The 25130-nt window shown below is 52.1% G+C and overlaps 9 protein-coding genes across 9 annotated transcripts; 6 read left to right on the top strand and 3 right to left on the bottom strand.

Moving 5' to 3' along the window:
* Window positions 1–975: 975 nt before the first annotated feature.
* BO80DRAFT_357737 (uncharacterized protein) lies at window positions 976–2557 on the top strand (the record flags this gene model as incomplete). Its single annotated transcript, XM_025715854.1, has 4 exons — window positions 976–1366; window positions 1426–1712; window positions 1773–1894; window positions 1951–2557. The coding sequence occupies 4 exons, from the start codon at window positions 976–978 to the stop codon at window positions 2555–2557; spliced, it is 1407 nt and encodes a 468-aa protein (XP_025574450.1).
* A 1228-nt stretch (window positions 2558–3785) lies between these two features.
* Window positions 3786–4807, bottom strand: BO80DRAFT_445824 (uncharacterized protein; the record flags this gene model as incomplete). The annotated part of the gene is made up of 3 exons (XM_025721513.1): window positions 3786–3807; window positions 3857–4430; window positions 4783–4807. The coding sequence occupies 3 exons, from the start codon at window positions 4805–4807 to the stop codon at window positions 3786–3788; spliced, it is 621 nt and encodes a 206-aa protein (XP_025574449.1).
* Window positions 4808–5950: 1143 nt separating this feature from the next.
* Window positions 5951–7335, top strand: BO80DRAFT_383849 (RmlC-like cupin). The gene is made up of 4 exons (XM_025716932.1): window positions 5951–6412; window positions 6466–6534; window positions 6619–6772; window positions 6831–7335. The coding sequence occupies exons 1-4, from the start codon at window positions 6361–6363 to the stop codon at window positions 6946–6948; spliced, it is 393 nt and encodes a 130-aa protein (XP_025574448.1). The 5' UTR covers window positions 5951–6360; the 3' UTR covers window positions 6949–7335.
* Window positions 7336–8245: 910 nt separating this feature from the next.
* On the top strand, window positions 8246–9210 carry BO80DRAFT_425912 (uncharacterized protein). The gene has a single exon (XM_025719636.1). The coding sequence runs from the start codon at window positions 8285–8287 to the stop codon at window positions 8999–9001; it is 717 nt and encodes a 238-aa protein (XP_025574447.1). The 5' UTR covers window positions 8246–8284; the 3' UTR covers window positions 9002–9210.
* Window positions 9211–9772: 562 nt separating this feature from the next.
* Window positions 9773–11440, top strand: BO80DRAFT_476560 (ankyrin repeat domain-containing protein). Its single transcript, XM_025723235.1, has 2 exons — window positions 9773–10978; window positions 11203–11440. Exons 1-2 carry the CDS (start codon window positions 9891–9893, stop codon window positions 11414–11416), a joined length of 1302 nt encoding a protein of 433 aa, XP_025574446.1. The 5' UTR covers window positions 9773–9890; the 3' UTR covers window positions 11417–11440.
* An 849-nt stretch (window positions 11441–12289) lies between these two features.
* On the bottom strand, window positions 12290–14457 carry BO80DRAFT_408852 (uracil transporter; the record flags this gene model as incomplete). The annotated part of the gene is made up of 9 exons (XM_025717861.1): window positions 14300–14457; window positions 14217–14246; window positions 14103–14170; window positions 13841–14057; window positions 13449–13794; window positions 13231–13401; window positions 12866–13185; window positions 12639–12779; window positions 12290–12573 (listed from the first exon to the last, which is right to left on the bottom strand). Exons 1-9 carry the CDS (start codon window positions 14373–14375, stop codon window positions 12290–12292), a joined length of 1653 nt encoding a protein of 550 aa, XP_025574445.1. The 5' UTR covers window positions 14376–14457.
* Window positions 14458–16818: 2361 nt separating this feature from the next.
* On the top strand, window positions 16819–18231 carry BO80DRAFT_408849 (spherulation-specific family 4 protein). The gene is made up of 3 exons (XM_025717860.1): window positions 16819–17355; window positions 17401–17758; window positions 17806–18231. The coding sequence occupies exons 1-3, from the start codon at window positions 16991–16993 to the stop codon at window positions 18112–18114; spliced, it is 1032 nt and encodes a 343-aa protein (XP_025574444.1). The 5' UTR covers window positions 16819–16990; the 3' UTR covers window positions 18115–18231.
* A 1581-nt stretch (window positions 18232–19812) lies between these two features.
* On the bottom strand, window positions 19813–21291 carry BO80DRAFT_425908 (putative cell wall organization protein/glutathione transferase (Gto3)). The gene is made up of 3 exons (XM_025719635.1): window positions 20691–21291; window positions 20169–20633; window positions 19813–20123 (listed from the first exon to the last, which is right to left on the bottom strand). Exons 1-3 carry the CDS (start codon window positions 21078–21080, stop codon window positions 19962–19964), a joined length of 1017 nt encoding a protein of 338 aa, XP_025574443.1. The 5' UTR covers window positions 21081–21291; the 3' UTR covers window positions 19813–19961.
* Window positions 21292–22163: 872 nt separating this feature from the next.
* Window positions 22164–23235, top strand: BO80DRAFT_425907 (concanavalin A-like lectin/glucanase). The gene is made up of 2 exons (XM_025719634.1): window positions 22164–22644; window positions 22690–23235. Exons 1-2 carry the CDS (start codon window positions 22310–22312, stop codon window positions 23093–23095), a joined length of 741 nt encoding a protein of 246 aa, XP_025574442.1. The 5' UTR covers window positions 22164–22309; the 3' UTR covers window positions 23096–23235.
* The last annotated feature ends 1895 nt before the right edge of the window (window positions 23236–25130 follow it).

Genomic DNA, 25130 nt, shown 5'->3' with positions numbered 1-25130 from the left:
CCACTCAGTCGTTGATGGTGGGTGTAGGGAACAGTTGGGGGACTATCGTGGCTGCACCTGTTCAGATTACTATTTCATAACGAGACCACGAATGGCATGAGACATGATGAGTAATATTCGAATCGATTGTCGCCATCCGATAGGCAAAAGGCGTAGCATCTTGCAACGGGAATTAAGCTGCGTGAGAGGAGCCGGGCTGGTGACCGACCAGATGTCAAACCACCTAGGAGGTGACTTTGCCCCGACGACCAGTGTGTTTCTTTCCACCCGGTCCATATCAGATAGGATCCAGTACTACTATCAACGATACTATCTTGTCCCCTCATGCAGAGAATTCCCCCGATTTGGGAAAGAGTAATCGACCAATCAGACACGACCCGGGCCGACCCTGAAGAAATGGAGCCAAGGCACGGCTTCGTTCGGTTTTCCTCGTCGGACCCGACCACTGCATGCCATAGGAGTCTCGGGATAGACTCTGTAGATACATGTGCCGACTAGCCAGGCACTAGTGAGTCTCCATCAGCCTCGATCCCCTCCGGCAGCCATGTCGCCACCGAACCTGTCACCGCCCGCCGCGATGGGCACAGCCACAGATGAGGCCTCCTTTGACCCTCATTTGACCTTCCCCTTTGGATATCGGCGCAAGACGATGCACTTCGCGCGTCTACCCTCAATCCTTATCGTTGGCTGCAGCGAAATTCGGACATCGTCCGGTCCCCCAGGATGAGAATGGGAAATAGCGCTGTCCACTTTGGTTGAGGCCATTTGGGCCCATTGAACCACGTCACCCCGTGCATTCGACGGGCTCGTTCCCCCTGCCGAACCCTTTAAGCAGACCAGACCATCACCCCTCACCCGCCAGGATGCCGTCCACCTGGACCCGTTGCATCTTCTTTTCTTTTCTCGGTGAAGAACTATATGAATCTCGCGGTCACCCCTCATGCGGTGACAGCATGCCCTATCGATCACACCACCATGAGCAGAGGCCCTGGCTCCGATCCAGGCATCACCGAGTACCAGTTTGTCTTTGGGAAGGACCAACCCGGGACGCGCAGCCATGCCATGCGCCAGTTCTGGCGACGACGACACCAGGCTCTGCAAAGTTCGGTCAGGATCTCCCGACCTCAGCTGAGAACTCTCCTGCCCAAGGAGTGTGGCTCAGAAAGCGGGGAATCCCAGGCGGATGTGGCCCAGGGGAAGTCCCCAGATTCCCTAGACGATGGGTGGAAAATAGTGTCTGGGCATGTCACTCCCCAACGCCCTGGCAGCAACGGGGCTCAGGCGCCGAACATTTCCATCTTTCCGGCACCTCCCACCAAGTTCCCCATCGATCTCTCTCCCAAGGATCAAACGATCTTTTACTCGTGTGAGTTGGCCTATTCCTGTCCAGACGACGATCTCACTGATGATGAAATCGGCGAGCAGGGCTCGAGTTACACACCAGTCTCACGCCCGACGGTTTCCTCAACACCCGATTCGACCCCATTCGCGATGTCTGGCTCCCCATGGACTTGTCCAACAGTGCCTCGTTCTGTGCCTTGATGGCACATGCCGCAGCCCATGTCGCACACCGCCATGGACAGACCAAGTCCTTGGAGTCCGAAAAGTTTCGAACCCTGGCCGTGGGCATCATCGCCAAGTGGCTGGCGGATGAGAGACGATCGACACAGGATGAGACCCTTGCTGCGATCGCCCGTCTGCTAATGTTCGAGGTATGCGTTGAGGGAACATAAGACTGTTTATGTGCGGGGCTCATTCACCTACCATCACAGAAGTATTGGGCCTTGGACGACCAATGGCGCGCGCATCGAAACGGTCTCCTGAGCGTCTTCCGGGCGAGAGGCGGGCTGAAGGCATTCAAATCGAATTGGCGTCTGCATATGGTTCTATTTCTGTGAGTGTACAACGGTCCGTATTGTTCAGGAGGTCTAACGAGAACTTGCATCCTAGGGCCTTCTCCATGTCCGAGCCATCCAGACTCTCCCCCTCGGCCCATGCCTGGGAAATCTCCGAGTATTTCGTTCCCTCCGCCGTACATCCCGCCATTCAGCTCCGATTTACTCACAACAAACCGAAATCCTTCCAAGGACTACACATGTACCCTACTCTCCATGATACCATACTGTTCCTGGGCAATGATTCGAGCATTCCACCGCCACAGGGGGATTCTTCTGGCGCACAAGATCATCGACTGATTTGTCTACTTATTTTGGTTGTGATACTGCAGGAGACCTTTTACTCGTTGGTTCCGGTTCTGAGACACGCCTTCATCGACAAATTGCCGGCGCTGGACGAGATCCTCCGTCTACATCGAGCATCATGGGAAGGCTCGCCCCAAAGATTGCATGACTTCCTCATGGGAGATCATTTGAAATCGTTGATCAATCCGCCGACTCGCGCGTTTATCACGAAGCTCAGTGAAAATCTGGTATATCTGAATGATGAAGCGTGTGGGCCGATCGGGAAATGCCTGCTCAATGCGCTCCTCTGGCAGAGGCCGCACGAGCGGACAGATGCGATCTCGGTTTATCAATCGCTGAAAGTGGACTTGAGCTAGCTTTCTCAGCTAATCAAACCAACCAGTAAGTAGTTCTATGAGGAGATTGCACCGCTCCGTCTGCACCGCTCCATGGCCATCGTGTCGTGGAATGAATGGCGTTACGACAGGTGAGTACTGGCACTCCTCACTTCCCTCTATCCAGTATATTTCATATTGAGTCCAGAAGGTTGAGGGTAACGATTCGAACAGTCCTCACGGAACTCCCGAGTCCGGTTTCAGTGGCACTCAGCCAGATGCTACTCCACGCGGCACCAATACCAGACTCCGATCACAAACAGAAACGTGAATATCACGAAAACAAAATACTGGACATAAAGACGTCGGTGGAAAATACGGGGAATGTACTGTGCGGCAGAGCACGCAGCCGCCAGACGGACATGGATGTCTATATCAAATAATAAACTTCGCGGGTCGAAGTAGAAGTCATGAGAATACATATTCTTGTAGAGCTTGAGTGTTGCCTTTGTCAGTTCGAACTATGAATTATAGTCCGCTGTCTTTTCTACGGTTCTAATATATGTCAATGGTACTACAACAACAACAACAACACAACAACAACCCCTTGACGATATTCAGAAATGAATAGTACCTCAGATACAAGATATCTCTGGGACTAGGTAGATAACGAGCAAAAAGGATCCGTAATCAAGGAAACATGATTATCCTCGACACGAACACTCTCATCACGTAGACAGCCGTCGTGGAAAAGGATATGCTCGATTCAATAGACTACAATGGTAGATATGTCCCCTTTGTGGAGGAAATGTACGGTCGGAACAATCAGTGAAATTGGAGGATTAAAAAAACCTGAAGGGTCGGGTTGAATATGGGGTTTTTAATGTTAGTTTGGATCGTTCTGTGGGATGAGATGAGAGCTCATGGTTAGGGAAATTACGAGAGTGGGAGAGGTGGTACTAATAACTTAGGGCTTAGGAGTTGGAGAGTTAGGACACAGAAATTGGGAAGCTTTAGGGGCTTCTAGGGTTGGTTTCAGATGGGGGTGAAGGTTGGGGAATGGGCGCGATGGAGTACAGGTGGCTGTTCGGAGATTATGTCGGAATGGTGTGGTTTGTTGGTGGATGCGTTACAAGTTTGGAATTACCGTGGAGGATAGAGATAGAAGACGGATGCATTAGATAACATGGCGCACGCAGCGTACAGCAAGGAAATCAGATATCACCTCCGCGTGGAAACAATTGCACAAGTCAATTCATCGCAACATCCCCTACGGGGAGGTTGGGCCGTGACTGAAAATGTTTTAGCAAACGCATCGAGGTCACTACAAAGTCTGGAAACTCTTTGATCAGCGCTATAAAGCCCGGTGTCTGCCACATCTCCATATATGTTAGTATGATTGCCCGGAAAACACAAACCAATGGGTCAGCATCTGGCAAGGTCACCAGTGCTAATCGGGTTGCCATCAAGAGCGGGGTAGTATCTTCCGCCCATGATTTGTGGGCTTCAACCATCTTGGTGACATGTTTCGCCGCAAGATCTCTCAGGATGGGGATCTGGTATACGTATGCGAAGATGTAGGTGCGGGTGTGGTGCATCAGGGAGATGGTGAATTCGTTGGTGCTGGCGTCGGTGGTTGTCGTGGAGGTATTGTCTGCATCTTGGGGGTTGTGTTTGATGGGGTAGGTGTCGGTGTAGAGCCACTGGAGGAATGAGGACATGACCTCGTTGCTGGTGTTGATGTAGAGGGATTCGCTTGGAGGGCTGTTCCAGTCTGGTGTGGTGAGGTAGTTGTAGAGTGCGGAGCACTTTTCCTCTAGGAGTCCGCGGTGGACGTGGAAGGATAGATTGTGCGTGCGGATGACGATGGTTTCGGTCCGTAGGTGGTTGACAAATGAGCTGATTTCGGAGGTATCTGGCGGCCGTTAGCTCTCTGCAACGTTTGTGCCGTTATTTTTCTTGGGGTGAGTGCGTTGGGGAAGGAAACTTGCCTTCTATGTCAACCTCAATCGAATATTCTCTGGGGCGGTCAAGATCTTGAGACATGTTCGGAGTCGAAAGTGAGGATGCTGGGGTTTCACTATCCATTCGGTCCACAAACGCGGTGGTGGACTTTGTGTCTTGTAAAGGTATATGTATTGCTAGGAATGTCCGATGTATCGCGAAATGTCGCAACCCTCTAGGTGCGCTTTCAATAAACACTCAGGCTCAGTAAGTGATACGACTCGACTGATCAAATGAATAGAATGATAAGCTACCGGGCATACCTTTTTCGTCGCTTATGTAGCTCATTGGTTCATTTTGGGCGCTTCGTGTAACCGGAGCCCAGTCAATAGCTCTTTGTTCATAACCATCAGTAGTATAGTGATATTGCGGCATCCCACTAGTTGTATATGCATGACTCCGAAGCAAGACTCGATCAATGCAACAATCCGCTACACGAACAGCCCAATCGCTTTATGCAGAGGGTGCCTTACATTACTCAAGTTTCGTGAACGCCCAAGTCCCGGCATCCTCCGTGTCCACCATTATGGGCGTTTATCACCATACCCGTGGGCTTGGGAAACAGTGTTTTAGTGTGATCAATAGCGCATCTGCCAAGAAACTGCATTAGCCGTCGTCCTGAAAGGCAAATGTTGGATGACTGACATAGATCGGTCTGATAAAATTGATACTTCTACTTCCCAACGATTGTCACAATGCAACTTTCAAGAGGTGTTTGTCCCGTATGCAGCTGGCAAATCCACTGGATATTCATCGTTTCAATCAATATACCAGTTCGGAAGCCACCCACGCCCAAGCTGTCAAATCTTTTGATGATGCACGACCATCCGAGACTTATAGGATCATTCCGAGATCCAAGACATTCCGAAGCAGCTCGTGTAACACAGTTGGCGGCGGGAGATCGACACAATGGGATTCTGTGTAACATCCATCGGATCGACAATGCAGCGGCATGGTACTGCTGCAGGTGCGGCTCTTTGTACATAGTACCGATGATCTGGATGATCCCATATAATTTTACCGAGATCGAAGGATGGCCATGAGCCTTGGACCACGGTTTGTTGCGGAGAGATTGTGATTGGGATCTGGAAGGAATACATGGCATTCGGAATAGAGCATAAACAGATGTCATGGGGGTATTCATGCAAGATGATGGAAGATAGAGGACGGACAGGAGATGGAAATGGTCGAAGAAGTGATGTTTGGGGATTTCCGGTTTGGGAAGAAGCCATGCAGCGCGTAGCTGAGTCAGCAATGGGACATCACTGCATAAGTGTTACGCCTCAGGCATAAGGGCGAAAAGCTAAGGCGACAAGGCAGCAAGGAGGGCATTTTCTGCAACCAATCAGAGTCATGAAAGACCAGAAAGCAGCCCATGCTGACGGTGACTTCAATCCTTGATGGCTGATGCACTGCAAGTTCCCATTCCCAGTTTCAACGTCCGAACCACTTATCTGGCCCACCACACACATCTTGCCTCTTGGCAATCGCGTCTGAGCGACTCACATTCAGCACGGTGGGCTAACCAAGCCCAGACATGAGCTTGGCACGCGACCGTATAGATGAGCTGTGTTGAATTGAGGAACAGAAATCATTCCACAACTTTAGCTGTATCTCATCTTCAGACGTTGCGGCTACTGTGTCTGAGAGATTCAGGGCTACTCGGCCGATGCTAGGCAGAAATATTCGCGATATAATCTTGAATCTTCGCATGAGTGGACGATGATGTCATCGCATGATTCAGCATGGTGGGGTTGCATCGACGCATATAAAATCCCAAAGCAGATGTGGGAGATTCCTGCAAACACATTGACAGTGTCGGTTGACTTCGGATCTGCAAAATGGCTAACACAGTCGACGTGACGCGAGCTTCTGAGCTGAATGAAGCCACCGGCAAGTACTGCCATTGTTGAATGAGAAGAATTGAATAATGACTGGAGATACAGGAGGTCATACAGAGGGGATGGTTCGCAAGGGAGCGATTGTTGACAAGTCAGATCAGCTATGCGCATTAGGTCAGTATGTCCCTATCCCTATCCTAGGTCCATGGTGGCATAGAACCCTTGACGAAGTTTATTACAACAGCTAACCCTTGCCAGTCATGTGCGCCCAGCCACATTCCTCGTCAGCCGTTCACCATCACGGTGAGCAAGACACGGTGGTATATGCCGCCAAAGGCCGCGGTTCTATCGTCTTCGATGGTGGCAAGCAGCGGAAAGACCTTGCCCCGGGTGATTTTGCCATCATTCCTGCGTATGTCATAGTCATTCTGGAAGCATACAGGCTGATAGAATCTAATCGTCTTGTGTAGGTACACTGAACACCAGGAAGTGAACCCATCTGATCAAGATGTGGAATGGATTATCACCCGAGCCGGTCGGAAACCCGTCACGGTCAACCTGGACGGGTGGAGTAACGCGTCCAGCTAAGCTGGGGGACTTTATGTAGATATGACTGCTCAGTATGATGCTTATACGTGTATTACCCCGAGAATCCTCACTGAGGGCTATTTTTGATGTCCTGCACCTCGGAGTGCTGGTTATCTCAATTCACTCCACACATCTAATTACTCCACTTAGTCGATCTTGACTGTTTGTTGTTTACGAAGCGCTGAGTAACTCTAGGTTTGCTCCTAGCCTCCTACTAGGTCTGTTGCCAGCCCGTTCGCTTCTCATTGGTCTAAAAATTTCACCAATTCAGCTTCTTATTGGCTTTTATTTTTCATGGATAACGTGACTTTTGTTCTGCCGTTTCTCTCCGTTGTTTTTTTTACTTCCAGCTTACTTTTCTGAATAGCTTCAGAGGCCCTACGTGAGGTCCTACGTGCCTCTTATATAACTTGCAGAGCTTACGTACATTATTCATGTAATTTAGAGAGAGTTGTCTGCTTTAGTAAGAAAATGCGTTTCGGAATGCCTTGAGCTGTGTGCGAGACCGTAGGTCGTGGCCTGCGGCCACGACCTAGTAACGATTAAGGGTCTGCTAGTCCCACTCACACTATAGAATCCCAATCACGATCCAGAAGTAGACTTCCATTCCGAATACATTCATTACCTTGTGAGGAGATCTGTCAGACAGCGAGGATGATGTAAATGAAAAGATTTGGAGAACAAAAGCAAGACAAAAATGATCACTACAGCCAGGAGCACGTTATCAACGCTGGATGACAGGGCTCAAGGTAAGCAATGCCCAGGTGAATTGAACGGGGCTGTATATTCACATGACTGTATCCACGCTGCATGACCTGGGCTAAACAGTCAGTGTTGACTCTTCACACTTTCTTCGAGAGTCCATCACCTACCATGTCTCGAGCATATCAATTCCATCCACTTTCCCGTCGTTAGATTATTTTGACTGAGAAAATTTCATACCCTTACATTTCCTTATCAGTGGTGGTAGCGAAGTCGGATGGGTTCTGTATAGGAATCTTGAAAAGGTGCACGACAACTACTGCCTGCCATTGATCGCATCAAATAGAGGGACATTTTGGAAGAACTGGCTGGCAAGGTAGCAGCGACCAATCAGGAGGTATTCCTGCAGAAGCTGTGACTGCATCATGTACATAATTCCTATGAATAGGATGCCCGAATAACCTTACATGTCATGCAATCAACCTCACACAGCCTCCTGTCAGCACTAACCGGAACAGCCAGTGGGGCCAGGCTGCACGCGCCACATACCACATAAAAGGCCCTCATACCCTCAACCACACAACCCTCACTGCAACCATCATACCCCATCTACTCCCCCCAAAACAACATCAACATGGCATCCCCCCTCCCCCACATCCACCTCCTCTGCATGGACGACCACTTCAGCCAAACCCTCCAAACCCTCCTCTCCTCCCCAACAACCAACACCACCAACTTCCCCCAAATCACCATCCACAACTGCTCCCTGTCGTACCTCTCCACCACCACCTCCATCACCTTCGACGCCATCGTCTCCCCCGCCAACTCCTACGGCCGTCTCGACGGCGGCTTTGACGACGCCATCTCCCGCGCCTTCTCCCCGAAGCAAGATTACCTCGCTCTGACCCGTCACGTGCAATCCATCCTCTACGATGAATATCGCGGCTTCTTGCCCCCGGGGTCCTGTAGATTAATCCCCATCCCGGAGGAATTCACCCCGCTGTCGCGGAATATCTGGAACACGAGATACCTGGCCCTGTGTCCGACGATGAGAGTACCCCAGGATACGCGCTGGGATCGCGAGGTCGTGTATGAGTGTCTTTGGAGTTTGTTTTGTGCGGTGGAGAGACATAATCGGGGTGCGGAGGAAGCAGAGAGGATTGAGAGTGTGCTCATGACGCCGTTGGCGACTGGGTGTGGGTTTGTCTCGCCGGAGAAGTGGGCCAGGCAGATGGTGTTGGCGATGAGGCATTATGTGGATGCGGTGATGGATCCGGGGAAATGGTCGGGTTTGGATTTGAGGATGGCGGGGAAGTTGGCGAGGGAGGTGGAGGGGACGTGGGAGTTGTGATTGTTTTTTTTTATGGACTGGTGGTTGAGTGAGATGTCTAAATGGGTGGATGGAATGATGCGCACAGGAGGTCAAGCATAGCCGTTCTAGCACATTTAACACTCCAAGCTAACTGCGAGGGTGCCATAATCCAATCACTGCTACATCGTCGGGTTGACACGATGCGTAAATGATAATATGAAACATGTTGGTGCGCTACTCTGGTCGAGGCGTATACTGTAAGGATAGAATGTGGGCTGACCTGATGATGCAGCCCTAACTTCCGACCTGGTCAATAATGATGGCACAGACAGGTTCTGAAAGAATCATGAGGAGATCCTATGAGCTCAACCGTCGCCTGCCTTCTGATGGTTGGTGGTCTATCGGAAGCGCCCTAACACCGCACTTAGGAGGATTCCATTCATGGTCTTTGCGACAAATAAACTTCATCTGCTACAAAACGTCACAGCCTTGATGTTTCACCCAGCATTCAATTACGGTATCCACCATCAACAATGCGCACCATGCCTTTATCCAACGGCATCTCCCGTGCAAGGATAACATACTCCACCAACCATCACTGTCCAACATTTATATCGTCCCTTTCCGAAACCGACTGCAAGCCACCATCCATCCCAACCGGGATTCATCTTTCGCGATGGCCTGGACTGCGCCCACTGCCCAAATCAACGTCTCACACGGGATTATCCCTGTCTCCCTTGATCCTCTGCCGGTACTTCCCATACAAAGAAATCCCTCAGCCCATCCTCTCTATCTACTCAATCCTCAACACTCTACCTACCTCCAACAACCTTAACCCTACCCCACCCCATCAACATATAAACCATACTATCCAAAATCTCCACCATGGCCACCCATCCTCATCTCCACTCTCCCCAAACCACCCATCATGCCGTCCTCCCCTCAACCATTCGACTGCCCCATCCCCGAGGCAAGCCCCGCCCTCCTTGCCCTCCCCGACGAAATCCACGACATCTTCCCCAACCGCCTATTTCTCCCCGAAGCCATCGCGCGCCTCTCCAAAACCAACCGTCGCCACTACATCCACATAACCACCACCCTGCGCCGCAAAACCTGGATCGACGCCCTGCCCAGCGATCCAACCCTCCCCTCCCAGATCGGGATGGAGCCCACGGGCAAATGGAACCGCCCCTGCACTTTGTCCCACCACGACTCCCCCGAAATCGTCACGGCCATCGAATCCGGCGACCTCAACCACGTCGAATCCCTCCTCACCTCCATCCCGATCAACTCCCTGGACCCGAACTCCAACTGTCTCCTCCACCTCGCCCTCATCTCCCACCAAATCCCCATCGCCCGTCTCCTCCTCTCCAAAGGCGCCTATCCCGACGGCTACCACCCCTCCACCATCCCCGAACTCGATCAATTATTCCTCTCCCCCTCCAACACCGGCCCTCAATGCCCCCACATCCGTCAGGAAATCCTCGAACTCCTCCTCAGCCATGAAGCGTCCATCTCCCGCTTCCCTACCCAGAACATGATCTACGGCACCAAAGCTCCCTCCCTCCTCCTCGAATACCTTCTCGACCACCACCCCGAGACCATCGACCTTCGCTCTGCCTCCGGCCACACCCTCCTCCACACCGCCGCCGCGCTAGGCGACCGCTGGTCCTGCCAATTCCTCCTCGAAAAAGCACCCCATCTCCTCACCATGGACACGGACTGGGACGTGACCGTCTTGCATATGGCCATTCTCGAGAAGAATGAATTCACCGCTTGTTGGCTGATCTCGTGTGGTGTGCATTTTCATGCCCGCAGTGGGTTTAATCGGACTGAGTTGTTTCTGGCCGCGACGTTGGGCTTGAGTGCCGTGGTTAGGGCTTTGTTGGCTTCGCAGGTCGCGGAGAGGGCGTATCCGCCGGGGAAGTGGCTTGCCGATGCGAAGGCCGCGGTTAGGATGGCGATGTTTTTGGGGAATACTCAGATTGCGACCATGATCAGGACGAGGTTTAATTTGTGAGTATTCCCGTTTTTTCGATTAGGGGTCTGTATATATACTGCACTGAGATGCCCTATGTTGCCTTCGTCGGGGGGGGGATGATTCTACTCATGCCCGAAGCGTACGGATTAGGGCACGGTATGATATCAATCACCCCTCCCCCACCCCCAGGAAACAACCACTCAGTTCAAGACATCAACGCTCCTATACTATAATTACGCATATACTAATAAAAAATCAGATCCTGGCGCGCATGCCTAAAAGGCTACCTCACCTGGTCGAACCGCCCCGCGCCCGAGACGCCCAACCCCAGGAAGGGAAAAGGAAAAGGAAAAGGAAAGCAGCAACCCCGACGACGAAAGGGAGGGAATTTCACTTCTGGGGTCCTTCCCCCGTCTGGTAGTGGTGCTGGGACTGGTAGGGGCAAGGGTAGAGGTAAAGGCAGGGGTAGGTAGGAGTCGAGGGAGAGGTATTCGGGGACGGTCGACTGGTAGTCCTACCCCCCATGCAGGAGGTGCTGGACGGGGGGTGGAGATTCCGGTTGGGGTGGAGAAGGGAAGGGGGTCTGATTGTGTGGAACGGAGTGGAGAGGAGAGTGTGAGTGTGAGTGTGGAGGGGTGGGGGGAATGTGGTGAGGGTGGTAGGGATGAATCTGTGTCGGTTTGAGGGGTGAGGGAGGAGAGGAGAGGCAGGACCTCCGTGTGTCTATTGTTCTGGGTCAGGCGGGACCTGGATCTATCACGGTTGATCCGTTGGTACGGTTGATCCGGCACTATATGCTGCATGTATGGTGTTGGGTAGAGCGTGTTTAACTGCTGCGATGTCTATTGGTGACACGGTTGAACCGTTGGTGTTGAAGGGTAAAGCTGGTTGAGCCGGTGTTGATAGGTGCAAAATGGTGTGGATGTCATAGATTGGAAGCTCATGTTGGGTTATGGGGATGATAGACCTAGTGTCATCAGGGGTATGTGGTGCAGTAGATTAAAGTAATATCAGATTGTTCTTGATGCTTAGGGCTGGTACTTTTCACTATCATGTGATCTAGATGAATGTTGGATTATTCAAGAATATATCACGTGCACTTTGTCAATCCTTTCCAATAGTTACCTACCTTACCCCCATAAGGAGGAATTGATTTCCTTCACCACCGACCCCACAGCCAAATTCACCTACCCGACACACCACCTAACAAGGCAACATTCATCAATGAAATCCATTATCACTATCCAGAGCCAAGTAAGATAAAATAAATAGTCTAACCGAACCTAACCTTCTAATCCATCCATGCATCAATCCCACCACCCACCCACCATCCATACTATACAATCTCACGAAACCCCCACCTTCTCAACCCCCTTCTCCACCACCACCTCTTCACACGTAACCCCCCCAACATTCGCCCCATTCAGATAAAACTCCCCGTTATCATCCTTCGCCGTCTGCTCCCACGTGTACCCCTGCTCTTTGATAATGCGGTGGTTCTCTGTCGGCCAGAACGTGCAGATGATGTAGTAGCAGACGAATCCTGTTATGAAGGAGAGGATCCACCCCAGGTCGCCCATGCGGGTGGCAGTTGTGGAGACGTTGGCGCCGAGGGAGCCGACGAAGCCTGCTTCGTGGTTAGTGGGTGGTTTTGGGGGGTAGGGGACGGGCAAGGGAAGAGGGTATGGGACGAACCAGGGAATGGCAGGGCAATGGCGATAATGTAGGCGATCACGGCTTGGAGGTTCCAGCCGCCGGTGTAGCGGTAGTTTTTGTTGAGTTTGGTGCCGTCGTAGAGGGAGGAGATGAAGATGTTACCCTTTGAGAAGATGAAGTCTGCTGCTGTCAGTGCTGTGCATGGGGTGGAATGGATGGATGGATGGATGGATGGATGGATGGATGGATGGATGGATGGGACGTACACTCGCACACCATGATGGCGACCACAGCACCCATGAACAAGGCGTATCCCGAGAGAAAGTCCTCGAATTTGGACGCCGAGGTGAGAATCTCCCAGGGAACCACGGCCCAGGCCAGAGTCTGCACGATGTATTGGCCCCGACGCATGTTGATGAACCGGGGGAACAACATCGAGGAGTCGGCACCGAAGGAGATCATGTTGGCCGCCACGTTGGTGCCCATGATCTGCACCAGCCAGGCAAAGGCGACCAGGAACACGGCGAATCGGGTAGTACCCGACCAGTAGCGGTCGAGGATGAATTCCATCAGATCCCATTGGTTCCTGAGCAGTTAGCAGGATACAGCAATACTGTCGAAGAGGGCGTACCAAATATCGGTGCCGTATTTGTTGTTGATGGCGGAGGTGGCCAAGATACCCAGACTCGCAGACAAAGTCACGGCAATCGGGTTGGAGATCAGCTGGGTCCACAGAGGGGCCTGTCGGCTTCGGGCCCAGCGGCAGTAATCGGGTTGGTTCGTGATCAACGTGGCGGTGTTACTATCTAATCAGCGTGGTTGTTTGAACAATCAAGGGGCTGCACTCACCCCAGGCCACTGTTGATACCCGAAATGATCATCCATGCCGTAGCAGTCGACGAGCGAGACGACGCCGCGTACATCGTTCCCAGATGTCCCTTGGTGTTGGCCATGGCAAAAATGAACAGTCCGAACATGGCAGGCAGCGAGATCAGAGTCTTGAAGATGAAGAACTTGCGCAGCTGGTACGGCCGGAAGTGGCAGAAGGGCAAATGCGCCAGCCAGGTGAGGAAGAAGGCCAGCATCTTCTGCGTGGTGATACCCGCACTCGCCGGAATATGGTTGGGAATGTCGGTATAATGGTGTCCGAAAATCGCCCGGAGGATGTTGTACATGTACTCAGCTCCGAAATCCACTGCGCGGGTTAGCCTAGCCTTTGCTATGATAGACATTGAACGTACTTTGCACGGCAAACCACACGATGGCCAGCACCGCTCGGGCACCGACAAAATAGTAACTTCCCCACATTCCAAACACACTGCGGCCGACACACGGGAACCCGAGATGATAGACACTAGCAGCGCGGGAGTTGAACGCCATGGCGACGGAGGAAATCATCTGAGAGACGAAGATGACGACGATGGCCTGCCACCAGTTGAGACCGATACCGATCATGGTCTACGCAAATCAGCATGGATCAGGCAACAGGCACGACGCACTTACCGATCCCAAGGTCCAGTTCGTAAACGAAATAGACCAGTAAAACGACACATAGTTCCACCAGCGCCAGGCTGCATCATTAGCACAGGCTGCGGCGCTGGACAGGCCATAACTTACTGCACTGCTCCGGGGGCGTGGGAAGCAGATCTGCAAGAGGTAAGTCGCGTGCCCAGGCACAGGCAGAATCTAGGGTTTCCGACCTTCGTTAGACCACCGCGAGTCCCGGCTGGACTCCAGCTCGATCGCGGAGACCGCACGACTGCCGAACCTAGCCATGATGCCGAAGGGGAATGCTCGTCCGATCCAGTTAAGGACCAGAGGAGAGGGGAGGAGAGAGAGAAGGAACGGTTGATGCCGGCAACCGCAGGATTTTATTCCGGGGGGGGGGGGTGGCGCCTGAGCACGCGCCGGGCAAAGATTTGCACCCGCTTAGCTTAACAGGTTTAAACGTGACTGTGATAAGAAAACCCATCGGTGGGGGTGCCCAGAGATAATGGTGGGGAAGCAGATTTTCCCCTGGTCTGATTGGGTTGGTTTGCACCACAGGTGATAAGCTCGAGCAAGGCCAGGACCGGTTGTGGTTTAGCGGCGGTGGTAAGGTTGTAACCCTATTTGTCTCGGCGTTTATCTTAGTCATGACGAGCCTATCACCGCGGCAGCTGCGTCAACGCTAAACCGGGAATGATAAGGAAGCCGAGTCCACGAGGCTGGGTCGGGTCAACGTTGGTCCGGCTATCCCTGAGGCTGCTGCACTGCTGACTGCTGACTGCTGAGAGCCCTTGAGGATCTCCCGATCGTGGGTCATGCATGCCTACTCGCGGTGGGGAGCTGCTGGCTTGGGGATCGGCCGAGCTGCTGAACATGCTATGCCCATTGCCCCGTGTAGAGCACTAGCCTGATGGCCGTGGATGCCGGTAGATACGATACTACGGAGTACTCCATACAGCTAATAGACTTGGCAGATGCTAGTCCAGACGGCGTGGAAAATGGAAGCTCTAGAAAAGGATCGCGTGAGGGGTGGTTCTTATTAGACACTGCCAAGCGCGGAGCGGGGCATCCACCAATCAGCGGTGCCACAAATGGTCGGCCCTATCTGCCGCACTTGAGCGATGGCTGGAGCCTAGAGCGGGTGCAGGCTGAGGGCAAATCCGACTGCGTGGATTGATGATAACCCCTGCTCACGCGATATCAAATGTCAGCTGTCACCAATATCCCAGAACCGCCCGGTTTGTTGTGAATACCACTGATATCACTGTCATGCCACTACAAGAGTACTGTCCATCGGCTCAAGGCTCCATTTCCAGTAACTACTGCCGGGGGAAGACCTGTGAGGCAACAGGGAGTCAACGTTGCATCAGTCAGTTGCATTCAGCGCTCAGACGGCGTGGTGAAATCAGGGTCATCCGTATGTCTATGCCAGTACAGTCAGTGTTTGCTCGTAGGGGAATAGAGATATCAGTGAAGATGCATGTTTGCTGGCATTCATCGTAACAAGATGGAATGAAACAATCAAAGAAGTGAAGACCAACAAAGAATCTGGAAGAAAGAACTGCCGGTGCCGGACACTAGTCCGTTTTAGGACTGGTCAGGGCACGACGCAGCCAGGCCGCCAGGCCGCGAGGCACGCAAGGGGCTCCCACAGAAAGAAGCCAAAACCAAGAAGCCAAGAGAACACCAGCGCTACTGTCACCAGGCCCGGTGGAACTCGGTTGTAACCAGAAATCTCTTCCATCATACATTCTACTCCGTAGAGTCAGATACTCATTACTCGGGTCGAGCAATTGTGTGCTTTTGTTAAATTGTGTGCCTCCGTTCTTTGTTTGCCGCAAAGTACGACTCCATGTCGATCAATAACGGTCAGGAAATTCACCCGGGACTAGTCCATGGATGGAGATCCGGTTCGGGAGTGGTCTAGAACTAGGAGCACGGCGCATACCAGCCGCCGGACGGAGTACTTCGGATGTCACTGCTGGTACCTGTACTTCATTCCCCCAATGTCAACCCGGTGGTGCTCAACTATCACCGAGGTCACCTGTATAGGCTCGAGCCTGCCAGGTCACAATCAGGTCAAATCACAATCAGTATCCCCTGTCAGATGAGCACGCTGCTAGTCTTGGGACGACGCAAAGTCAGCTTCTCCATGTCTGATGACTCGGCTCCTCTCCGGCTCTGACCAACACTTTGATATAAGCTCGACATCCCAATCCAGGCATAGTTCGTGACGCAACCATGGCTCCGCCCAACAGAGCCCTCACGATGCCGACGCAGTTGGTCGGGTTGGAATCCTGCAGGCAAAGAGTGGAAATTGGCCGGGGCCATCCGCCGGGCGACGCGGTGGGGTGCATTCCATAGTGGAATGCATGACTCGATGCTCAAGAATCAGACGAATCCACGCCAAAAATGAAGTAGCCATTCGCAGGATGGTATAGCTCGTACCGCTACCAGGGAATCCCGACTCAACAATCGGGCAGGCCGGGCAGCCAGCACCATGGGATAGGGCGTATCCCTAGAGTGAAACCATCTGTTACCCGCAACCCCGAGCGCTGTTGGACCCGACCGGATCGTGTAATTTCCATCGGGGCCCCGTCATTCCCGCGATCGACCAATCAGGGTGCAACATTGGCTTCTGGCAGACCCCTGCAATCTCCACCCGGCCAGGGATCTGCCCGTTCGTCCTCAAATCGGATCTCGGTCTCGCGTTTCACATTAAATGTCCGATGGGGAGCCGTCATTTCAGCGCCAAACCTGTCACTCTTTGTCTACCCTCCTTCTATATAAGCTGTCAGTCCCGCCGGCGACTTCACTGGGTTGATTTGATCCTCAGCTTCTGGAAAGCCTCTGCCGTCTTTCGATTCAACTTTCGTCGTTCTTTCATCATTCACTCGTTCATCATGTTCGGTAACCCTTCGCGCCTCGTCCTGGGGATGCTCGGCTGTATGGCCATGCTTCCCAGTCAGGTTACAGCAGACCATATGCGCTACGGTCGTCGTCACCACCATCTCGCTACGCTCGCTCAGGCTCCCACTGCAGCCCCTGAGGCGGATTCTTGTGGTTTTGAGTCTGTATCCACCACACCTGTTTCCGTCGCTACCGCTGCCTATGCCACGGTCTCGGCCTCTGCTTACGCATCCGCTTCTGCTTCTGCTTCTGCTTCTGCCTCAGTCTCGGCGGCATCAATCAACAGCACCAGCGCCAAGGTCATCATCCCGTTCTACGTTTATCCCAACCCGGGAGCCTGGACCCCCATGGAGGAACTGTACGTCCCCTGCCTACTCAATAAATTCCACTACTAACGGTTTAGGGTTGCTTCCTACCCCAACGTTCACTTCACCATCATCATCAACCCCGACAGCGGCCCCGGCTCCAGCAGTCTCCCGGACAGCAACTTCCTGTCGGCAGTGCCCAAACTCACCAGCTACAGCAACGTGCTGGCCATCGGCTATGTTCCTACTCAGAAGGGTACCCGCGCGATTGCAGACGTCGAGAACGACATCAAGACCTATGCGGGCTGGCCCACTGCCTCCGGAAACTCCTCTTTCGCCGTGCACGGCATCTTCCTCGATGAGGCCCCCAACGCCTACAGCGCCGAACTGGTCTCGTACTACCAGCAGTTGACCACGTTGATCAAGGATAGTGATGGTCTCGGACCGGAGAATTACGTATGTAACCAGTCTCCCAACACATTACCACGTACTGATAACGATAGGTCGTAACCAACCCCGGCACGGTCCCCGACTCCGCCTACCTCAGCATTCCCGACTCAACCGTCGTCTTCGAGTCTCCCTACGACTCCTTCCTGAGCGCCGTCTCGGCCAACACCTTCGCCAGTATTCGTGGCGGGAACCACAGCTCCATGGCCTCTATGGTCTACTCGGTCCCGCAGACCGTGCATCTCCCGACTTTGATCGCGCAGGTGGGTAACATCTCCGATCAGATCTTTTTGGGTAATACCAGCACGTACGATGTATATAACTCGTACATGAATGAGGTGATTCCGTTGTTGCCGAATGCGTGAGCAGATCCCTAGGGGGTATCGTGGTTGGATGGTATCGATCTTTCTTTCTTGTCGCTCGTTGAGTATCTTCTTGTATATAGTTGTATGTTGTTGAGCAATGTGCAGGTTATGCCACCGTATGTTATCTCCCTGTAATTTCACTATCCTAGAACCAGACGACGTTACACTGATACTCCTGATGCCTAATACCAAATGAATTCTACTATACCACCAACCCCTCAGAAAGAGAAATCCAAAAGCAAATATAAATCCAAACTACCTATCAACCTCCCCACCCACCAATACCCCCCCGGCCCTCTTACACCCCACATCCAAACCCATTAAAATTACCACACCCCCCAAACCCTACACCCTTATCAGCAAACCCCTATACCCCATCCCACCGCAACAGAACAACCAAACATACCTATCCCAACCAACCAACCCTCCATACTGAATCCATTCAATTCAAGAATTGATAATTGATGATTAGATAATCTCCAACTCCCCAAGCCCAACCCCCAAACCAACATCGGCCCCCACATTCGCGGCAGCATTGGCTCCCACGTCCGCGCCGATATTGATCCCGACGGGGTTGGCGCTGGCGAAGACGGCCAGGAAGGAGAGGGCGGAGAGGATGAGGAAGTTCATTGTTATGGTCTGTTGCTTGTGAGTGTTTGAGGTGGGATGGGGTGGGATGGGATGGACGTACTGAGTTTGGTATTGGAAAGATATGGTGAGTTAGTAGTTGGATGAGTGTAGTAGAGTAGGGTTGATAGCTGAAGACCGATTGAAGATGATCGATGGCTTGATGATCCATGAATACTGCAGAATCCTACAGGTTTATATACCTCTTCTTTACCTACTATTCTACTAATTTCCTATCAACGCCACTCTATCCAAGGATTAGACGATAAGATACAACGATATCACATGGCTGTTGTATCAGACACACCCGACTACTGAATTTTGGGCCGATCGGCTCGATTTTGCGGGGCCTCAATTTTGGGTTCGCTGCCGTTGGAGTTAACCGTGGCCGTTAGATTTGAGATTTGAGATTGTGAGGCTTATCGCTTATCTACCTTCGCTGGCTGGTTTACTATTATGTGGTAGTGAGGGGGTAATGAGGCTTACTAGTAGGTAGATTATTGTTACAAAGATTGCTGTGGGATTAGGATTTATTTGAGCCTTACGGTTATTACATGAACTACGGAGTACTCCATAGTATTAGTTAGTACTGTGCTGGGCATACCCGAAGATTACCCGACAGTATCTATCTTATCTCCTATCTACAATCTACCTCATCTGATTTTAAGATCAACCAAAACTTCGACTGAAAGTCTAGATTCCTATCCAATGCAATGCAATATTATGCATCTGAGCCGAGTATATCGGAATCTCCATAATGGTAGACATGCACGTGGCAACCCCCTGAACCACGGTGTCTCCGGCGGCCGGCCCGAACCAATGTTTCTGATCGGGTTCGGGCCGTTTTTGTCCGATCGGTTCTATTTTGTGGACTGCTGTACGGAGTCCGGAGTACCTTGGGCTATGTGGGGAATTCCTTGACTGGAGTTTAAAGGTTTGGGGAATGAGCATTCTTGGTGAGGAATGCGTGTCTGAGGCTGGAATGGTTTTGTGGGTACGTGTCGGTATTTTCCGGAATTGAATGTTGCTGAGTTTACAGAGTACAGAGGAGAGGTGAATGAACATGAGCACCTCGAGCTGGTTATGTCAATTAAGTTCAGACGACACCATGCAGATCCTGCTGATCTTCGTGCTGCTCCGGGCCAGTCTCCGATGCCCTGTCTCGCCTTTCCGATTTGCATGTGACTGCAATAAGTTGTGCAATTCTCCTAGGCATGTCGCTATACATCCGGAATCCCAGCCTCATGCTCCAACACCACCGGGTGCTTGACCCCCCCGACCGTCAACTTACTCCAATCCCTTTCCACTCCCTCCTCGATATCGGGGAACGGACCTAACGGGGTAATCGCCGTGGGATTCACCTGCCAATGACTCTTCGTGTACTATTCGGTCAATACCAATACCCATCCCCCTGGGGAGATACTTACATTCTCCTTGATATGCTTAAAATCCGTACTCGCCCGTGCGGCCTCCACATCCCAATACATCCCCTTCAACCAATTATGCAGCACCGGGTAATCGTGTCTGATCGTGCCGAGGTTGCATTTGAAGTGCTGCACGTACACCACGTCGAACCGAATCAACGTGGCGTACAACATCACGTCCAACTCCGTCATCTCTTTGCCGAGGATAAACGGGCCGCCGTGAGCGGCCACAATGCGTTCCAGTTTATTTAAGGCCCCGAAGACCCGGACTACCTTCTCGTCATATTCCTCTTGTGTTTCGGCGAAGCCGGCGCGGTAGACGCCCGAGTTCACGTCCGATTGCATCCAGGGACTGATGGCGTCGATTTTGTCGCGCAGATGGGCGGGGTACAGATCGATATCAGCTGACGAGGTGGGGATGTGCTCTTTGAAGGCGTGGGGGAGCCATCTGAGTAGTTGCAGGCTTTCCTATTTGCTGTAAGTAAACTACCTCACCACAGCCCCAAAGAGTAAGAAGGAGAATACATTACAAACGGCCGTCCCGGCAACCTTATCCCACAACAACGGCACCGAATACCGGCCTTTATATTCCGGATCCGCCCGGAAATACACCTTATGGAGGTAGTCCTCCCCGTAGAGATGATCTACCGTCGCACCCGGGTACTCGTCGTCCGTGGCGGGGAATTTCCATCCCGGCCAGCCTTTCAGATCGCCCTTTGGGTAGGGTCGGACGATGCTGAGTGGGATTATCTTGGTCAGGTTGTAGAGGTGGCGGATGAAGTTGACGCGGTGGGCGAAGGGGCAGAAGAGTCCGATGTATAGGTGGTAGCGGTTTGGGGCGGCGGGGAAGGTACTGCTGGGGATGGTGCCGTGCCAGCTGTCGGCGGTGCCGGGTTTGTGGATTTGGGTGGTCATTGTGTGGTTAGAGGATGATAATTGTAGAGGAGATGAATGTTGTAGAGGATTGATGGGGGATGATGACAGAGATGCATCACATCATGCGGGGTACGGAGCTATTCCGCCCTCCGTCGGATGATTCGTCATCGCAGCCTGTATCGCTGCCAAGCCGACACGTGGAGCTGCCAGATACTCGGTACTTCAATGCAACAAACAATTGTTGTCAGGGCTGTGTTGGGGCTGTATTAGCAATGGCATTGTTAGGAAGTATCTGGGTTAATATTGGTGATCTGCATGTCAGACGAGCAAGCTTTGCAGGATCGACATCACCTGACAGATATATATATATCCTGTCATCATTGTGGAATATCCGACAACTTCAGTACCACTAGTAGCTAACCAGGAAGGTAATGCAGCTCCGGGCCTTAATTCTAATTATAACCGCCTACCTATACCAGTCCTGAAGCTAAGTTGACTCCATAAGCTGATACAGGGGCAGAAGACATGGGTGTCGTTTCAATGTTACTGCGTCAAATGATCCGCGTGGCATCTGGTTGACGGTCTACCCCTACAAGTGGGTACAAGATATGAAGACTAGGATAATGGCTGAGCTATTAATTTGGCACCCTTGATTTATCGGAACAAGCTTTACTGGCAGCAGTCACCAAATCGGGACCGGACCGGATCGGACCGCCAGGGCACGTGATTAGGGCCGCAGCAAGGCACCATCCAACATACACAGTACTGTGTATTCCACTGTGGCTGTTTCATTCGGAGTTAAGGCATAGTGGATCTCTGCATAGTCATGGAGATTTTTTTGCGAGGAAAGCATTGCCGCCGACTGCAACGGATTGCCATGTGTTGTCTTTTCAGCACATCACTGTATGATCGAAATTGGCCACTGAACTGATTCAATCAACAGCTGCTCAGGAACCAAATGTATTCATGAATTGGCATGGATACCAACATCATGGCAGTGATGCAGTTGGCACTGCCGATCGATCGTCCAAGACATGCCCGATTCAGCTACGCTAAACCCGCCGTCAGCCTAGGCCCCCCGCTCAGCCACGCTGCTCCGACTACATGCCATGTTGGACTCTTCAGAGCGGTTCCAACTGGAGAATCATGCAAACGTCCTTGGGGGCCAAACTTACTTACCCCTATCCGAGCAGAGAATAAAAGCCGGCAACCCGCCGTGCTACCTCAGAACAACCCAGACCAGACAGAGAGAAGTGACAGAAAACATCATGAACCGCTGGTCCATTCTGTGCTTGGCGAGCGCCGTTCCTGCGCTAGCGGGTTTGGCGGCCCGTGACCCCATCGCTACCATCTGCACCAAGAACAACATTATCACTACCGATGACTTTATCCTTTACAACAATCTTTGGGGGGAAGATACGGCCACCTCTGGTTCCGAGTGTACCTACCTCGACTATGACAGTGGCAATTCCATCTCCTGGCAGACCTCGTGGACTTGGGCCGGTGGCAGCGGGGAGGTTAAGAGCTATCCCAATGCTGTCCTGAACGTGGGGGCCAAGCAGCTCAGCACTATCACTACCATCCCATCGACCTGGTCGTGGAGGTGAGTCTATCCCTCCCGGTTAATAATGTTGAACTAACCAGTTAGTTACACCGGCACCGACCTCGTCGCCGACGTCTCCTACGACGCCTTCTTTTCCGCCTCCGACTCCACCACCGCCACCCACGAATACGAAGTCATGATCTGGCTGGCCGCCTACGGAGGCATCGAACCCATCGGCTACTCGGATGGCCCGATCGCTAGCCCCACCATCGGTGGCTACACCTGGGATCTGTACAAGGGGCCGAACTCCTGGACGGTGTACAGTTTCGTTGCCCGCGAAACTATTACCGATTTCTCCGGTGATATCATGGAGTTCTTCTCCTATCTCATTGATGATGAGGGCGTGTCGTCCAGCTTGTATCTCCAGACTTTGGGGGCCGGGACGGAGCCGGAGACGGGCTCGGATGCGTGGTTTACGGTTTCGCCGTATACTATTAGCATTAATACTTAGGTGGGATATATGTCGGAAATAGTGTTGCGTGGTTATGTTGGGTGCCTGTACAATTATTGGCGACAGATTTAGGTCTGTTTGTGATTTGAATGGGTGATTCGAATGGGGTAGTTAATAATGCTATTTTGATTGGTGCTTCTCTGCCCTGATGCGTAAGGTAGAGGTTCGAGTGGACTGGAGATGTTGATGAACAGAGTCTGAGTGGATGGAGAAGGTAGCAGAGCAATCGGAAATAACCGGAAGATATTCAAGCGTGGCTTGTGTAGCATCGCGTGTATCCGAATGGGGGTGCGCGTGCGCGTGTTCGTTTGACGCCTCAGGCAGTACGGCAGCAAGGCACGTGCCTAGCCGCCGGTACACATAACTGGCATCCCTCTTCCGTCTTGCACCATACGTTGGCTGGTGACAACCCGCTAGATTTTCATCATTTTGCGACTCGGTTTCATCCATATACGATCCCTCAGTTTCATGCTGTCTCAGGACATGGTGTATGCATCAATCACGTCAACCAGCCAAGCCACCGAAAGTCTCTCAGTCAGAAATGTCTCCTGCAGGCTGTCCTGCCATCCCGTGAGTGGGCCTCGGAATTGTGACTGGTCAGTTTGACTGTGGTTTCGAATTGATCGACACAACCGATGACTACTGCATGTTTCAATGTATATTTGCTTTGCTGTTGAGTTGTTCATCGAGAAAAGCAACTACTAGACCGGAAACAGTTTGGTATTCTGACCATCTCGTGGATCCCCCCGGTGCAACGGCCATTGAGCCGCCGGCTAAAGCTCAGCATCTCAACATGACCGCTGTATTGCATATCAGGCGGATAAACATCCAGGTGATGCGTTGCCAGCGACCAGGTCGCGGTCAACTCTTGATGTATGCAACTTTATCGAAGGTGCAACCGGTTCGCAAGAAGCCGCTGATACGTTCATGTCGGCCGCAAGATCGGAGTTAGTATGCATAGTCATCGGTCCGAGGACCAGTGGTTTCTGTAGCCCATGTCGAAGTCATGAGCATCTTGTAGACTGCGAGGTATGTCAGAATCAGGTGAGGAACCAGAGAGAAAGAATCGCTGTTAACCACAACTGTGTATGCGAAAGCTGGAAGCTGACAACGAACAAACCTTCAGTAGAAACAATTTATTGACCTCCAGGCACTTACAGATAAACCCCACAGAGTCGGGCCAGGAAGCCCGAAAATATGCGCTACCATTGGCCAGAGGATACGCACCTTTTAGTCAACATGACAAAGACTGTTGCACAAGATGCACACATCAGCTGCCTGGCTGGAGCACATCTGGACACTTGGAAGCCCGACGAGAAGAACGCATTCAGACCAGGACTGGCTCCACTCCTGACCTGATCGCTCCAGAGGATTAGTGGCAGATCTCCGACTGCCATGCAAGCACAGCGATATTTGAGTCCGCTTACAGCCAGGCAGCAATTAATGATCGGCTGAGATCAGCTGAGTAGCTAGACTGGGATGGATATACCGGAAATATCCCGAAATGACGGAGCAGGGTTGCACGGAGCGTTGCACTCACCAGACTTTTCAGACCAGGGTATCCTATTACACAGTGTCAGCCCCGATCTCATTCACCATCCTCGTGTCTGCCCAGATGATCTCAGGGTTGTCAGCCTGGATTCTCGACTTAGTTGGCTGCTTGCGTTTCTAGACAGGGAACCGAACAAGAGTACCGATTTAGTGACCCTATAGAATCAGGTATTCACGACCGGATACGACGACAGGATCCTTCCTTTATGTAATAGTTTACAGGCCTTTCATGAGCGCATGCACTCTACTGGATTTGGAGACTGCAGGATATCTCAATAATGCGGTGGCGTCCCAACGGTAGACGTTCATCATGCATCGAACCGGACCATCCCCGGAAATGGAAACGTGCTCGATTGCCAAGTGCTCTGCTATTGACAACGGCGCACAGGGTAACGATTCCGCACGTTTAGTTCGTCGATCGGCAATGCTAGCAAGCCACGGTAGCCGTTAATGACCGATGAGGCTTATTAAGGGATTCGATGAT

This window comes from Aspergillus ibericus (genome assembly GCF_003184845.1).
Source record: "Aspergillus ibericus CBS 121593 unplaced genomic scaffold BO80scaffold_24, whole genome shotgun sequence".
Classification (NCBI taxonomy): domain Eukaryota; kingdom Fungi; phylum Ascomycota; class Eurotiomycetes; order Eurotiales; family Aspergillaceae; genus Aspergillus; species Aspergillus ibericus.
This window is presented reverse-complemented; position numbering and strand designations above follow the sequence as displayed.

Bases quoted from the DNA above. Each gene is read 5' to 3' on its own strand.
- BO80DRAFT_383849 (XM_025716932.1), top strand. From the start codon at position 6,361: ATGGCTAACACAGTCGACGTGACGCGAGCTTCTGAGCTGAATGAAGCC. The intron at 6,535-6,618 runs GTCAGTATGTCC...AACCCTTGCCAG, and splicing joins AGATCAGCTATGCGCATTAG to TCATGTGCGCCCAGCCACAT. The intron at 6,773-6,830 runs GTATGTCATAGT...CGTCTTGTGTAG, and splicing joins GATTTTGCCATCATTCCTGC to GTACACTGAACACCAGGAAG.
- BO80DRAFT_425912 (XM_025719636.1), top strand. From the start codon at position 8,285: ATGGCATCCCCCCTCCCCCACATCCACCTCCTCTGCATGGACGACCAC.
- BO80DRAFT_476560 (XM_025723235.1), top strand. From the start codon at position 9,891: ATGCCGTCCTCCCCTCAACCATTCGACTGCCCCATCCCCGAGGCAAGC. The intron at 10,979-11,202 runs GTGAGTATTCCC...ATAAAAAATCAG, and splicing joins ATCAGGACGAGGTTTAATTT to ATCCTGGCGCGCATGCCTAA.
- BO80DRAFT_408849 (XM_025717860.1), top strand. From the start codon at position 16,991: ATGTTCGGTAACCCTTCGCGCCTCGTCCTGGGGATGCTCGGCTGTATG. The intron at 17,356-17,400 runs GTACGTCCCCTG...CTAACGGTTTAG, and splicing joins TGGACCCCCATGGAGGAACT to GGTTGCTTCCTACCCCAACG. The intron at 17,759-17,805 runs GTATGTAACCAG...TGATAACGATAG, and splicing joins GTCTCGGACCGGAGAATTAC to GTCGTAACCAACCCCGGCAC.
- BO80DRAFT_425908 (XM_025719635.1), bottom strand. From the start codon at position 21,080: ATGACCACCCAAATCCACAAACCCGGCACCGCCGACAGCTGGCACGGC. The intron at 20,634-20,690 runs GTATTCTCCTTC...TACAGCAAATAG, and splicing joins CCGGGACGGCCGTTTGTAAT to GAAAGCCTGCAACTACTCAG. The intron at 20,124-20,168 runs GTAAGTATCTCC...TTGACCGAATAG, and splicing joins TTAAGCATATCAAGGAGAAT to TACACGAAGAGTCATTGGCA.
- BO80DRAFT_425907 (XM_025719634.1), top strand. From the start codon at position 22,310: ATGAACCGCTGGTCCATTCTGTGCTTGGCGAGCGCCGTTCCTGCGCTA. The intron at 22,645-22,689 runs GTGAGTCTATCC...CTAACCAGTTAG, and splicing joins CCATCGACCTGGTCGTGGAG to TTACACCGGCACCGACCTCG.